At 46.4% G+C, this 15358-nt stretch overlaps 1 protein-coding gene across 6 annotated transcripts in view; it reads left to right on the forward strand.

The window, feature by feature from the left end:
• Positions 1–4948: 4948 nt before the first annotated feature.
• EFHC1 (EF-hand domain containing 1) overlaps positions 4949–15358 on the forward strand; it is an 81057-nt gene continuing 70647 nt past the window's right edge. For 5 of the 6 annotated variants that reach the window (XM_084968339.1, XM_084968341.1, XM_084968340.1 and 2 more), the window contains exon 1: positions 10329–10520. Coding sequence is in view for 2 of the 6 variants with exons in the window: in XM_001928760.7 (XP_001928795.4) it covers positions 10458–10520 (63 nt within the window). In the remaining 4 variants the exon portion in view is untranslated. Of the gene's footprint in view, positions 5858–9670; positions 9846–10328; positions 10521–15358 lie in introns of those variants that run through there. The other variant, XM_084968338.1, reaches the window with a different exon arrangement.

Here is a 15358-nt window from a genome sequence, read left to right on the forward strand (position 1 = left end):
CCACATCCATTTGAGCTCCTCAATCATCTGATGAGGTAAAGCCAGAAAACACACTAAGAAACTGAAATGACTGGTCCAAAGTCATAGAACTGGTCATGTTTAAATTCATGAAACTTTACTGCAGGTAAATGCAAGGCCCGGCTAATCTGAAACATCAACACCAAACATTTGCAGAGTCCTTTACAGTGTGTAAAGCACTTTTACATATGTGAACACTTTAATCTCACCTCCTTTTAACTTTTGTTCCTAAATACCTCGCGGAGAATCTGAAACATCAACACCAAACATTTGCAGAGTCCTTTACAGTGTGTAAAGCACTTTTACATATGTGAACACTTTAATCTCACCTCCTTTTAACTTTTGTTCCTAAATACCTCGCGGATAACCAGGGTTATATCACCTCTTGGGGCGGGGTGGGGTGGGGGTGGGGGGTAAGGTGTCCCTTCACCATGTCCTTGAATGTCAAATAAAGCCTTCTCTGTATCTTACGGTCTCCTCAGAAGCCAGAAAGTTCCATTGGCCACAGGCCCTTGGTGGCCTAGATTCCAAAGTCAAACCTGGAGTTCCCACTGGGGCTCAGTGGAAACGAATCTGACTAGCATCCACGAGGACGATCCCTGGGCTCGCTCAGTGGGTTAAGGACCCGGAGTTCCCATGAACTGTGGTGTAGGTCGCAGAGGCAGCTTGGATCCTGAGTTGCTGTGGCTGTGGTGTGGACTGGCACCTGTAGCTCCAATTCAACCCCTAGCCTGGGAACTTATATATGCCGCAGGTGCAGGCCTAAAAAAAAAAAAAAAAAAAAAAAAAAAAAAAAAAAAAAAAGACCAAAATAAAGTGTCAAATCTCTCTCTCCAGCCAGGGCTTGAAAATACCTTTGAATCCTGGGAAGAGAAACGCACCTAGTGTCAATAATCTTGCCACAATCATGCAAGCCCTCCCTCTGCTCTTTCACTGGGATGGGCTTTGCCAGGGATTCTGACAAATAACAATGACTTAAAGAGGATGATTCCCTGCCTCATAAAAGACTTAAGCACACCGAGCAGGAAGCCCTCCATAGTCATTGGTTATTTCTCCCTTTCAAGTAATACATGCTTATTAAAGGCAATGCATAAACATAAAAAAGATAATCCATGGACCCATCACTAAAATAATGAACCCCATCAGAGTAAGAATAAGGCTACATCAAAATGTTGTCAATGATAAGTAAATTAGCCGTGTGATATAAAGCTTCTGGGAAAGCCAAAAATTCGGAACTTTTTAGCAAGCTAACACTTTCATTCTGTAAAGTGTAAAAAACACGTCGGTCTGGCTCAGTTTACAGGAATGCACGACAGCATCGTGACACTCCCTTCTGACATTACACTGTGTAGGTAATTTGATGACGTTGTGGCTGGGGTACTGGCTCATGAAACAAAGCCCAAGATACATTACCTTGAGTTGAAAAGGGAGAAGTTGTGAATCAATCTCTCAGTGTCTTCTGCTGGAAAGACCATGGCTGGAGGCAGGGCCCCGCCTGTTCAACTGGTGAGTTTGTGGACTCACCAGCCGTCACTCTGCAAACACTGAGCCCATAGGTGCCAGGCCCCCTTCTAAGCACCAGGATACAGCCATGGACAAAACACTCTGAGGGCAAAACAGACAGTAAACCAAATAAACAAATTGTTAAATATTATGTGAGAAGGTGATCATGCCAAGGAGAAACAGCAAGGACAGACAGGCCGGAGGGGTGGGATGAGAGTGCAGTTTTCTTTTGTTAGTTCCTTTTGTTTTTTAGGACCACACCTGTGGTATATGAAGTTCCCAGGCTAGGGGTCGAATCCGAGCTGCAGCTGCCAGCCTACCCCGCAGCCACAGCAACGCCAGAACCAAATTGCATCTGCAACCTACACCACAGCTCACGGCAACACTGGATCCTTAACCCACTAAGCAAGGCCCAGGATCAAACCCGTATCCTCATGGATACTAGTTGGGTTTGTAACCTGCTGAGCCACAACGGGAACTCCCAAGAAAATACAGTGTGTTTTTTTGTTTGTTTCTTGTTTTTGGCTCTTTAGGGCCGCACCTGCGGCATATGAATGTTCCCAGACTAGGGGTCTAATCGCAGCTACAGCCACTGGCCTACACCACAGCCAGAGCCACAGCCACACCAGATCTGAGCAGTGTCTGCGACCTATACCACAGCTCATGGCAACGCCAGATTCTTAACCCACTGAGCAAGGCCAGGGATTGAACCCGCAACCTCATGGTTCCTAGTTGGATTCTTTTCCGCTGCGCCACAATGGGAACGCCGAGAATACAGTTTTAACCAGGATCAGGGGAGGCTACAGAAAGAGGAGAGGAAGGCCGCTGTGTTTTCCTCCCTGGCAGAGGAGAGAATTGCAAAGGACCTGAGGCCAGAGCCTGCCAGGGAACCACAGGAGGCCCGGGAGGGAGTAGTGGATGAAGACTTTGTAAGAGCCTTGTAAGGGCTGACTTGGGCTTTCACTGTGACTTTAGGATGGGGAATGCTGGGGCAGAATCCTGCCCAAGGAAATTACAGGATAGCTGTTTATCTATGTGGTCTAATCGCTAATTGCACATGGCCTTGCCTGTAGAAAATAGAGCAGATTCTCTGGCCGGGTTATCATTAAGTTATTCCATCTGTGGGCCTGGTCCAATGGACTGCATACCCGTAGCCACGCTCTCCTGCTCACTGGATTCTTCCCAAATTCTTAGAGCATTTTTTTTAAGCACCGGAATGCTGACCTCGGCGTCCCAGAAAGGGTTTGATGTTTCCTTAAGTCCGATTGACACTGGTTAGTGCTCTGGGTACTTCTCCAGGCAGAAATGCAAGAAAACGTCCAAGGCAGAGTCTGCAAACTTGGAATAATAATATCTCAGTTTGCAGAGTTCCTGTCGTGGCTCAGCGGAAATGAACCTGACTAGTATCCATGAGGATGAAGGTTCGATCCCTGACCTCGCTCAGTGGGTTGGGGATCCGGCATTGCTGTGAGCTGTGGTGTAGGTCACAGACGTAGCTCGGATCCTGAGCTGCTGTGGCTGCGGTGTAGGCCAGCAACTGAAGCTCCAATTCAACCCCTAGCCTAAGATCTTCCATATGCCAGGGGGTGCGGCTCTAAAAATAAGATAAAAAAATTTTAAAAAGCTTCAGTTTCCATTATTTAGTGCTCACTCCTTGCCATGCCCTTGGCTGAGCTGTTTTCTTATTCTTTCACTTAACCCCTCATTCATCCCTGTGAGATAAGGACCCTTCCTGCCTGCATTTTATAAATGAGGAAATTGGCAGATTCAGTAAATTGGCTTCAATTTATAGGAATTTATAGGATCTCACAGAAATCAGGCTGTTGAATACAGAGTCCCTATTCTTTTTGTTTTCTTGTTAGGGCTGCACCTGAAGCATATGGCAATACCCAGGCTTGGGGTTGAATCAGAGCCACAGCCTTGGCAATGCACCGGATCTGAGCCGCATCTGGGACCTAAGCCTCAACTTGTGGCAATTGACAGCCCCTTAACCCACTGAGCAAGGCCAGGGATCCAACCTGCATCCTCACAGACACTAGTTCAGGTTCTTAACCCTGTGAGCCACAACAGGAACTCCCAGAGTACCTATTCTTAATCATAAAAAGAGAGTGAATGTAGGAGGCCCTTTGATCTAACTTCCCTGTTGCCAAGCGGGTGAACTGGACAAGGTGGAGAACTGAGAGGAAATATACATGTTTTCTTTTTTTTTTAGGGCCACACCCACAACATATGGAAGTTACCAGGCTAGGGGTCAAATCAGAGCTGCAGCTGCCAGTCCATGCCACAACCACAGCCACAGCAGCTCGGGTTCCGAGTCACGTCTGTGACCTTACCCCGCAGCTGGAGGCAATACCCACCGAGTGGAGCCAGAGTTCGAACCCGCATTCTCATGGATACTTAGATTCATTTTTGCTGAGCCACAACAGGAACTCCTATAATGATTTTTCATTTTTGCCCTGATAAAATAAACCTAAAGAGTTGTTATCTGGTTTCATTTCTAGTCACTTTGGCCAAGAAAAGTCGCTCTAAAGCCGCGGTCTCTCCATCCTGTAAAGAGCCTGATTAGGGCAGAGATGGCTCACATGAGGATGCTGAGCCCTGTGATTCCGTGGGTGCTGAAGGAGCACTGTCTTTCCCAGCTGCGTGAGATCCGAGGCTGAGTGTAAGAAATACCCAGTTGGAAGTTCCCGTCGTGGCTCAGCGGTTAACGAATCCGACTAGGAACCACGGGTTTCAGGTTTGATCCCTGGCCTTGCTCAGTGGGTTAAGGATCTGGCGTTGCTGTGGCTGTGGTGTAGGCCGGCAGCTACAGCTCCAATTCGACCCTTAGCCTGGGAACCTCCACATGCCGCAGGAGCGGCGCTAGAAATGGCAAAAAAAAAAAAAACCAAAAAACCCAGTTGGTAACCAGTCACTAACCGATGGCTTTTTACTTTTTTTTTTTTTTTTTTTTTTGTCTTTTTGCTATTTCTTGGGCCGCCCTTGCGGCATGTGGAGGTTTCCCAGGCTAGGGGTCGAATCGGAGCCATAGCCACCGGCCTACGCCAGAGCCACAGCAACGCAGGATCCGCGCCGCGTCTGCAACCTACACCACAGCTCACGGCAACGCCGGATCGGTTACCCACTGAGCAAGGGCAAGGACCGAACCTGCAACCTCATGGTTCCTAGTCGGATTCGTTAACCACTGCGCCACGACGGGAACTCCACCGATGGCTTTTTAATCTGTTTTGGTCTGCAGACGTCTCATCAGAAAAATGCGGGGGGGAGGTTGTGTCAATCACTTTCCAAGTTTTTCAGCTCTGACCACAGTAATACCCAATAGCAATGGGTGTGTTTGCATACATCTTAAAATATTTTTCACTGATTTATTCTTACCCATTCAACATGGAGTGCACCCTCATAGTTTAATATTCTATTTCTTTCTTTCTTTTTTTGGTTTTTTTTTTTTTTTAGGACCACACCTGCGGCATATAGAAGTTCCCAGTCCAGGGGTCCAATCGGAGCTGTAGCTGCTGGCCTACTCTTCTCTTTTTTAAAAAAAATTTCTGATTGTTGGGAGGTCCCTGATGGCCTAGCAGTTAAGGACTCAGCATTGTCCCTGTTGTGATTCAGGTTTGATCCCTGGCCGGGGAACTTCTGTATGCTGAGGTGCGGCCAAGAAAAAAAATTCTGATTTTTATCACAGTCATTAAGTTGATTTTAATATCTAGTAATGAGGATCTGTTGGCAGTTTGAAAAATGCTTTGCCGGGTGAATTTCCAAGTCATAATTTATTCATTTACTGGGTCAGTCATTTTATAGCTGTTTATTGAGTATTTATGAGGTGCTACGCACTGTGATAGAAGCTAAGAAAACAGCAATGAACAAAACCAAGGACCTATCCTTAGGAGGCTTACATCCTGTGGAATCTCTAACTCTATGAGGTCTTCTTTGATAGGCTTTTTCAGAGGGAAGCAAATTCCAGCTGGATTAGCTAAACTCAAAGAATGGGTTTGGTTTAAGAAAAAAAAGCAGCAGAAACACAAGTTTTTTTCAACCCCCTGGCAACAGCGCATTGCAAGACTAGCATAGTCTAAACCCAAGTTATGTAATTCTGTGTCAAATGAAGAATTCCTGTGGGTCCTAAATCTGCTCCAGAATCTGCTTGGAAATTACTGTGGCTGCCTCTCTCCTTTTCCATACCTTGCAAAGATCAGAGTAGTTGACTGGCACTCTTTTAGATAAGCGATTCCGGAGACCGTGGAATGATAGAAATGAAGGATAGAGAGCATCTGACTGAGGGACGTGCCCTTGCAAAGTCTCCTCTCCATAGTTACTCAGCACTTCCAATCTACAGGTGGGTAAATGTGTTTGTTTTTCAGAAGCCATGCTGTGCCATTTTTTTCCAGCAGAGGGCAGTAGAGCCACAGAATCACTGCAGAAGTAGCCAGAAGATGGGGGAGGCAGGGAGCTAAGAGAGAATAAGGTGTTTTTTTCAGGATGGTAAACAAATTCTGGGTAAGGCAAAGCCAGTTCTGGGCACAATGCCAAAAAAAAAAAAAAAAAAAAAAAAAGGAGACATTTAATTTAGGCGGCTGCTTTGCAGGCTCTGCCATCTGACCTCTCACACTAGGAGTCCCTGGGAGTCATCATCCAGCAGGGCCCTCTGGCAGTCTGGTCTTCCCATTTTTTTTGTTCATTCCCCAAGCCCCGAAGAACCCGCTATGGTCATGCAATGTCCCTATGGTTTTCTGAGTCCAGCCTTCCAACCATGGCCCTTTTTACTTTAGCTGCCAAGGATGGCCAAGGTCCTGCTTTCTCTTGTGTATATCGCACATCTGGGGAATGGTGAGTGTGGACGATGGTGAGTATAACCCATGCTGGGTTGCCGTGCTTGGAGAAATGGCATATAAACCCCTAATTATACCCATCGACTTTTTTTTGTCTGTCTTTTTAGGGCCGCACCCTCGGCATATGGAGGTTCCCAGGCTAGGGGTCTAATGGAAGCTGAAGCCTCGAGCCTACACCACAGCCACAGCAACATCAAATCCAAGCCTCATTTGCGACCTACATGACAGCTCACGGCAACGCTGGATCCTTGACCTACTGAGCAAGGCCAGGGGTCGAACCCGTGTCCTCATGGATGCTAGCCAGGTTCGTTAACCGCTGAGCCACGATGGAAACTCCTAATTATACCTGTCGACTAACAAAATATATCTACAACCTAAAAGTTGAGAGTTAAGTTTTATTTGGGGCAAAATGAGGACTTAAGCCCAGGAGGCAGCATGTCAAGTAACTCTAAAAAACTGCTCTGAAGTGGGGAGGGGGCAGGATATACAGGAGTTTTGAAACAAAGGGCAGGGAGTGGAACAAAAGATTACTGTTAATAACAGAAAACTAGATGTTTCAAGTTAAGGAATTTAGCACTTTTCTCTCTATGGGAAGATTCAAGGTCTGGGCTCATTGAAAACATTCCTTTATTATGCACCTCCACTCTCCAGGGTCAGTATCCTGTGCTTTCACATCCTTCAGTGCACCATTGGGAGTGGCTGCACTCTGATGACTGCTAGATGGCAGGTAATCTTTATTTCCTTCCTGAGTTCCCTCAGGACTCTCAGCTCACCAAGGAGGTGGCTGCAGTCACTGATGGCTGTGACAGCCTTTGTTTACTGATAGGGCGGGCAAGATTTTACTTCTCACATGCAACTTTCTCAGGCAGTTTTCTCAAGCTCTGTCTCCCCACCTCCCCACCCCTTGTGCCTGTGCTTTTTAGCACTAATGCAACACCGCCTGGTTTCCTCTCCAGAGGTGATGGCATTTTTATTGAGGCCACAGCCCAGAGACTTTTCCTTCATGGTGCATTTCTAGAGTCCAGAGGTAGTTAAGACTCTCTGTTAACCATTTAACTAGTGGGTTCTTCTGGGAAAGAAGGGCATCTGAGCAGAAGGCACTCCCCTAATGGAAACAGATGCCACAAAGGACAATAGATTTAGCCATGACTCACCCTTTCCAGGCACCATGGGCTCCTTCCATACAGACCAAGTGCAACACTGCAGTTATTCCAGAAGGGCTCTTGCAAGTATATGCTAATGACATGGATTTACTTTTATGAAGAGAAAGGGCAGGGAGGGATCTACTAACTGGGAAGAGTTTATAAGTTATCCTGAAGAGCCAGTGGTGTTCCTGCTGTGGCACAATGGGATCGGTGGCATCTCTGCAGCACCAGGGTGCAGGTTCAATCCTGGCCAGGCCCAGTGGGCTAAAAGATCCAGCATTGTTGTAGCTTCAGCACAGGTCACAACTGTGGCTTGGGTCTGATCCCTGGCCCAGGAACTCCATATGCCTCAGGATGGCCAAAAAAGAAAAAACATATACCCCCCCCCCAAAAAAAAATCATAACATTCATTCAATTTTTGGAGTTTCTACTGTGGCTCAGTGGGTTAACATTGACATTGTCTTTGTGAGGATTCGAGGATGTGGGTTTGATCCCTGGCCTCGCTCAGTGTTTTAAGGATCCGGCTGAGGTATACATCACAGATGCCACTTGGATCTTGTGTTGCTGTGGTGTGGACCTCAGCTGCAGCTCTGATTCGACCCCTAGCCCAGGAACTTCCACGTACAAGAAGTGTGACCTTAAAGGGAAAAAAAAAAAAAAGAGTCAGCAAAGATTATAGTTCCAGTGAGCCTGAGGTTGAACTTGCCATCTTGAAATATTCTCCTAGTGGTTGGCTTCTGTTGACTGAAAAGAAATGCACAGCCTAAAAGTTGAGAATTATATTTTATTCCTTGTACTTTCCGAGGACTCAAGCCAGGGAGGCGGCTCTGGGGGACTGCTCTTAAGAGGGAAGGGAGGAGACAGGATATACATAGGAGTTTTTGCAACAAAAGCCAGTTAGAACATCAAAAGATTACTGTTAACAAAAACCAAGTACCTCAATTTAAGGAATTCAGTGCTTTTCTGCGTATGGAAGATGCAAGGTCTGGGTTCATTGAAATCATTCCTTTGATAAGCACATTTACCTAGGGCCAGTGTCCTGCTTTTCTCCATCCTGAATCCCCTCAGGCTGCACAGCCGTGAGTGGCTACAGTGGCTGATGGTTTGAAGCCACAACATCTTTTGTTCACTGAAATGGAAGGTGACAATTTTCATCCACAATCCCCATCTAGGTCAGTGGCTAAGACAGACTGCAATGGACAGATACTTTAAGTCTTCAGTAACTTCAACAATGCATAGATCTTTTTTTTTTTTTTTTTTTTTTTTTTGTCTTTTCTAGGGCCGTACCCGCGGCATATGTCGGTTCCCAGGCTAGGGGTCTAATCGGAGCTATTCCTGCCGGCCTACACCAATAGGCACAGCAACGCCATATCCCAGCCATGTTTGCGACCTACACCACGGCTCACGGCAACGCCGGATCCTTAACCCATTGAGCGAGGCCAGGGATCGAACCTGCAACCTCATGGTTCCCAGTCAGATTTGTTTCCGATACACCACGACAGGAACTCCTACAACACATAGATTTAAAACAAAAAATGTATTAAACACCTAATTAAGGTACCACTCAAATAGAAAATAAAAAAATTAAAGGTTAAAAAAAGAGAGGTGGGGACAAAAATGGGAACTAGGAGTAGTTAGGGGAGAAAAAGTGTTATTAGAAAAGAATCTCTTTGGGCAGGGTGTGGAGAGAGCCACCAGTAACTGCTTCAGGGCCCCTACTGGATTGATGTTCTGGGTCCCCTGAGGTTTACGCTTATTAGTGAAACCCAACAAGGGTATTTGCTCTGACAAGCAGCAGGAAAACGAAAGCCCCTGTCTGTATAGGCAGTAACCCACCCATGACATGGGGATAGGCCTTAGTGGGTCAGGCTTGCTACTATATCATGTTCCTAAACTAGCTCATAATCAGAAACAGCTTTTGTAACAATCAGATTCTCGGGCCCCATTTCAGATCTAATGAATCCAAAGTGTGGGCACCTGGGTATTAGCTGACTTTTGTTTTTCCTTTTAAGCTCTTCAGCGCTGCTGAAAAACTTTTTTTCTCCTTCTTTCCTGAAAACGTTTCAGGAACACGATTACGTTTAAGGGATAACAAATTTCATAAAAAGAGCAGCTATGATCCTGGCAGTATGTCACCTCACTTATTTGCTTACGACTTTTGTTTTCTCTTTGAAGGAGATGAGTATCACCTCCTGGTTCACTGCAGCTGCAGGTGGGTAGAAACTAGAGACCAGAGGAATTGAGATGAACGCCCTATGCCTCTTTAGGCTACAAATATTGAGTATAATGTGGTGAATATGCAAGATCCTCAGGCCCAACCAACAAGAACCGGGAAGATGCAGAACTGCAGGTATGGACAGTAGATTAAAGAAAGGTAAAGTGGAAAAAGAATACGATAGTGACAGGATTAGGGACGAGATTGCATTTGTTCATTGAACATCCTTGAGCAACAGTTATAACCGTGAATAATCCGGAGCCCCTTGACCCAAGGAAGCGGGGGTCCTTGAGAGATAACACTTTTAAACAGGACCAACCACTGACACTTCAGTGTGAACTGTGTCAAGTCCCTTTTCCCACAGCTGGGAGAAGGGAGAGTGGGCGGGTCGCGGTGAGGACTGGGCGGAGCGAAGGCAGGGCCTCCCCTGGGCCTGGAACGGCTCCAAGGGCCCGCCCCAAACGGGACCTCTCGGCGAGAACTATCGCGTCATCACAACCCTCTCCTCCGCCCCCGCCCACCCGCTCCCGCCAACCCGCATCCCTAGCTGGGAGGGGCGGGGCCAGCTCGCCTCAGCCGGCCCCCCTCCCGCGAGACGCGCTCAGGCCCGTGGACAGCGCACGCGCAGACCTGGCAGCGGGCGCTCCGGCTGTTTGGCGTTGCCATGGAGCTGCCCAGGCCTGGCCAAGGAACGCGGCTGGGCGTCTGGGCAACCCGGGAGGACCAAGCCCGCGCGAGGTGGCTGCGATGGTGTCTCACCCAGTGCACGGCCTGCCCTTTCTCCCGGGCACGTCCTTTAAGGACTCCACGGTGAGGACTTCTCCCTCCAGCCCCCACCTGTCCTCAGCCGCTTATTGCGCCTACTTGCTTGTCCACCGTTTGTACTCTTTCCCTTGAAACCTCTCCTCTGTCCCAACCCTGTTCTCCCCCGACACACAAACACCCAGCCTCACCCTTTCTCCCATCCTTTGTCCTCTATCCATCCCTCTAGTTTTTTCCACTCCGCCCAGACAGCTTGTTGGACTCCCAGCGTTCTTCCTTTAGGCTTTGCTCTTCTAGCCCCGGTCTCTTCTCCTTCTAGATCATTGTTTTCCCCACCTTGCTCCCAAGTTCTCCCTAGACTCTATCTCCTCTCCCACCCTCTCTGCCCGGCTTCATCCTTAAACCCTTCCCCCAGCCTGGTTCCTTCCCGGACGCAGCCTCTTTACATCTTCATCCTTATTTTCACGGCCCTATCCCACCCACTCTCCCCAAGCCCATCACTCCTGCCCCGCGTCTTTCCTCTTCTGAATCCTAGACCCAGTCATCTCTCCCACCCCAGCTCGGTTTCCAGTCTTACAGACCATATCTACCCATTCACTTCGTTCTGCCAGGTCCTTTCCCAAAGTCTCCTTCCCTCTCATTTATGCTTCTACCAAATCGCATCCCTTTTCTGTCCAGCACTTCTGGCTTTTCTACAGTTTAGTTCCACATTCACCCTGCTCTTGTTTCGTCTTCTTTCTCAACTGCTCTTTCTCCAAAAAGACTTTCAACACTTGGCGGTCTTTGTCCCAAATCATCCTCAGGTGCTTTGTAGGAGATAGTTATGTTTTCCTTCCCTCCACCACAGCTGATTTGTTGCTGGTTTTTTCTTCCCCAGCCCTTTTCTTTTCACCTTAATGTGTTTGTTTTGTTTTTGTCTTTTCTAGGGCTGCCCGCAGCATATGGAGGTGCCCAGGCTAGGGGTCGAATCAGAGCTGTAGACACCGGCCTACGCCAGAGCCACAGCAATGCGGGATCCCAGCTACGTATGCGACCTACACCACAGCTCAAGGCAACGCCAGATCCTTAACCCACTGAGCGAGGCCAGGGAGCAAACCCGAAACCCGTGGTTCCTAGTCGGATTTGTTAACCACTGAGCCACAAGGGGAACTCCTCTTTTCACTTTAATATTAAAGATACCTGTTGCGATTTTGTTTGGCTCCTCCTCTAACTTAAGTGTTTTCATCTGCATCCTTTAGACAAAATTAAAGAGAAAAAAAAGGCTCCCCCCCCAACATAGTTTAGCCCTTGACAGAATTACTTGTTTTAATTAAGAAATTTCAAGGAGTTCCCCATCATGGGTCAGTGGAAACAAATCTGACTAGCATCCATGAGGTTCAATCCCTGGCCTCGCCCAGTGGGTTAAGGATCTGGCACTGCCCTGAGCTGTGGTGTAAGTCGCAGATGCGGCTCAGATCCTGCGTTGCTGTGGCGTAGGCCAGTGGTGTAGCTCCAATTTGACCCCTTGCCTGGGAACCTCCATATGCTGCAGGTGCGGCCCCAAAAAGACCAACCCGCCCCCCGCAAAAAAAAAAAAAAAAAAAAAAGAAATTTCAGGGTTATTGAACTGTGTATTGGAAGATCCACATTGAGATTCAGTAGGCTGATGATCAGAGATGAAACAGTAATTTATATTTATCTAGTTTAATAATTTATAAGTACCTCTCCCTGGTCGTAAACGGAATGTAAAATACATTGTCAATTTATTTTCTTTGGGAGAATGAATCAAGAGTTTGGTGAGAGAGTTTGGGTTATGAATCTCTTCTTCATGGTCGTTCCTGCATTAAGACACAGCATGATAGGTGTTTTGGCTTCAGTGAACTTTGCTGTTTTATGTCTAAAATGTTGTATGCTTGTTTCTTGCCCTGGGCAGGAACAGTTTACCATTTGGTTTTGGCGGGTGTGGGTTACCCACAGGGCAGGGTGGAGTTGATAAGGGAGATTACAGAAGTATAGACTGGGGGTCCCGGGCTCTGGGGACATATATTGCTGCACTAAAAGTAAGATGAACTGTGCATTGGACACACATCAGGTTTTATTATTTATTTATTTGTTGTCTTTTTAGGGCCGAACTCGTGGCAAAGGGAGGTTCCCAGGCTAGGGGTCTAATCAGAGCTACAGCTACAGGCCTATGCCACAGCCACAGCGATGCCAGATCCGAGCTGCATCTGTGAACTGCACCACAGCTCACTGCAACACCGGATCCTTAACCCGCTGAGCAAGGCCAGGGATCGAACCCTCAACCTCATGGTTCCTAACCCGCTTCGCCGCAACGGGAACTCCCCCATATCAGGTTTTAAGTACACTGGCCAAGTGTCAATCATTGTGCCTTATTTGAAATTTGAAAAACCCTGGTCACTGTCTTCAGCCCTGAAGGACTAAGTGTGTATAACTCTCAAGGCCTTGGGAAGGTGAACCACAGTGACTAAGATGGGGAGCTGGAGGTGGCTTGCATCGGGGTGCCCGTGAGCTGAGGGATGGTGGCGATGTCTTTCTAAAACAGGGAAAGCAAGTGAAGCCGCTGATGTTGCTCTGTCTTTAGAGGTGGAAGAAAAGGAGTTTGAAGTGACACAGGTTACCCAGTGACGAAATCAACTCAGCCTATTTTGTTCTATGTCATTTGTGATATGTCCTATCAACTGGCTTGTATCCCTGAATATGTGACCCTTGAAATAAACTCCACAGTACATAACTCTTTTAGCACCTTTTATGTTAGTACAGATCTTGAAAGATAGTAGGTTGGGCTGCCAAGAAATTAGGAGGTAGTTAAGTTAGTCATTTTTTTTTCATAAAAATATGATCCTAAAAGATATAGGTGTGTGGGGCTATGCTGAATAAAGCTGGATTGAACGTGGGCTTGCAGGTATGTCTTCAGGATCCTATGTTCTTGACCTTTGGATGTGTACCCAGAAGTGGAATTGCTGGATTGTTTGGTGGTTCTATTTTTAAGTTTTTTTTTTTTTTCCCCCACTGTACAGCAAGGGGATCAAGTTATCCTTGCATGTATACATTACTATTACATTCCCCCCCCCACCCTTTGTTCTGTTGCAACATGAGTATCTAGACAAAGTTCTCAATGCTACTCAGCAGGATCTCCTTGTAAATCTATTCTAAGTTGTGTCTGATAAGCCCAAGCTCCCGATCCCTCCCACTCCCTCCCCCTCCCATCAGGCAGCCACAAGTATTTTTAAGTTTTTGAGAAACCTCCACACTGTTTTCCATAGTGCCTGTACCAGTTTACATTCCCACCAGTAGTACATGGGGTTCCCTTGTCTCCACATCCTTTGAAAAGTTGGTATCTCTTGTCTTTTTGATGACCATCCCAGCAGGTGTGAGGTGGTATCTCATGGTGGTTGTAATTAGCATTTCCTTGATGGTTAGTGATTCGAAGCACCTTTTCATGAACCTCTTGGCCACTTGTCTTTGGAAACATACTCATGTTCCCAATGCCGGATCCTTAACCCACTGAGCGAGGCCAGGGATTGAACCTGCATCCTCATGGATACTAGTTCTCATACTCAGTTTCCTCTATCCATGTTTTAATCAGACTTTGTTTGGATTGTTTTTGTTTTGCTATTGGGTTGTATGAGGGTCTTTTTAAAAATATATTTTGGATATCAGTCCCTTGTCAGATATATGATTTGCACATTTTCCTTCCGTTCTGTAGGTTGCATTTTCATTTCAATGAGTTCTTTTGCTGTGCAGAGAATAGTCCTACTTATTTATTTTTGCTTTTATGGTCAGACCTAAAAAATCATTGCCTAGAGCAATGTCAAGAAGCTTTTTCCTTATGTTTTCTTCAATGAATTTTATAGTTTCAGGCCTTATATTTAAGTCTGATACATTTTGAGTTAACTTTTGTAAGTAGTGTATGATAGGCATCCAGTTTCATTCTTCTACATGAGGTTATCCAGTTTTCCCAACGGCATTATTGAAGAGACTTCCTTTTTTTTTTTTTTTTTAATTTAATTTTTTAAAAAATATTTTTAGGGCTGAACCCAGGCTAGGGGTCAAATTGGAGCTGTAGCTGATGGCCTACACCACAGCCACAGCAATGCAGGATTCGAGCTTCGTCTGTGACCTACAGCACAGCTCATGGCAATGCCGAATCCTTAACCCATTCATCGAGGCCAGGGATTGAACCTGCATCCTCATGGATACTAGTTGGATTCATTTCTGCTGAGCGAGAACGGGAACTTAGTGCATGATTCCTTTAATGTGCTGTTGAATTTGATTTGCTGGGATTTTGTTGAGGATTTTTTTCATCTATGTTTATCAAAGATACTGCTCTGTAATTTTCTTTTTGAGTTGTTTCCTTATCTGGTTTTGGTAAAGGTAATAATGCTGGCCTCTCAAAATGAGTTTGAGAATGTTTCCTCCTCTTTAGTTTTTTGGAGGAATTTGGGAAGGACTGGCATTCTTTTTTTTTTTTTTTTTTTCCCTGCCTTTTCTAGGGAACCCATATGGAGGTTCCCAGGCTAGGGGTCTAATTGGAGCTGTAGACGCTGGCCTCCACCAGAGCCACAGCAACTTGGGATCTGAGCCGCCTCTGCGACCTACACCACAGCTCACAGCAATTCCGGGTCCTCAACCCCCTGAGCAAGGGCAGGGATCAAACCTGCAGCCTCATGGTTCCTAGTTGGATTCGTTAACTACTGTGCCACAACGGGAACTCCATTCTTCTTTAAATGTCTAGTAAAATTCACCAGTGAAACCATCTGGTCCCAGGCTTTTCTCTGTTAGGAGGTTTTGATTACTGATTCAGTTTCCTTGTTACTGGTCTGTTTAGATTTCCTATTTCTTCATGATTCAATCTTGGTAGGTTGTACGTTTCTAGAAATTCATCA

The sequence above is a fragment of the Sus scrofa genome, chromosome 7 (genome assembly GCF_054392235.1).
Source record: "Sus scrofa isolate SSC_HxYL_T2T_F1_AM1 chromosome 7, Sscrofa_HxYL_maternal_Yorkshire_Landrace_v2.0, whole genome shotgun sequence".
NCBI classification, from domain to species: Eukaryota; Metazoa; Chordata; class Mammalia; order Artiodactyla; family Suidae; genus Sus; species Sus scrofa.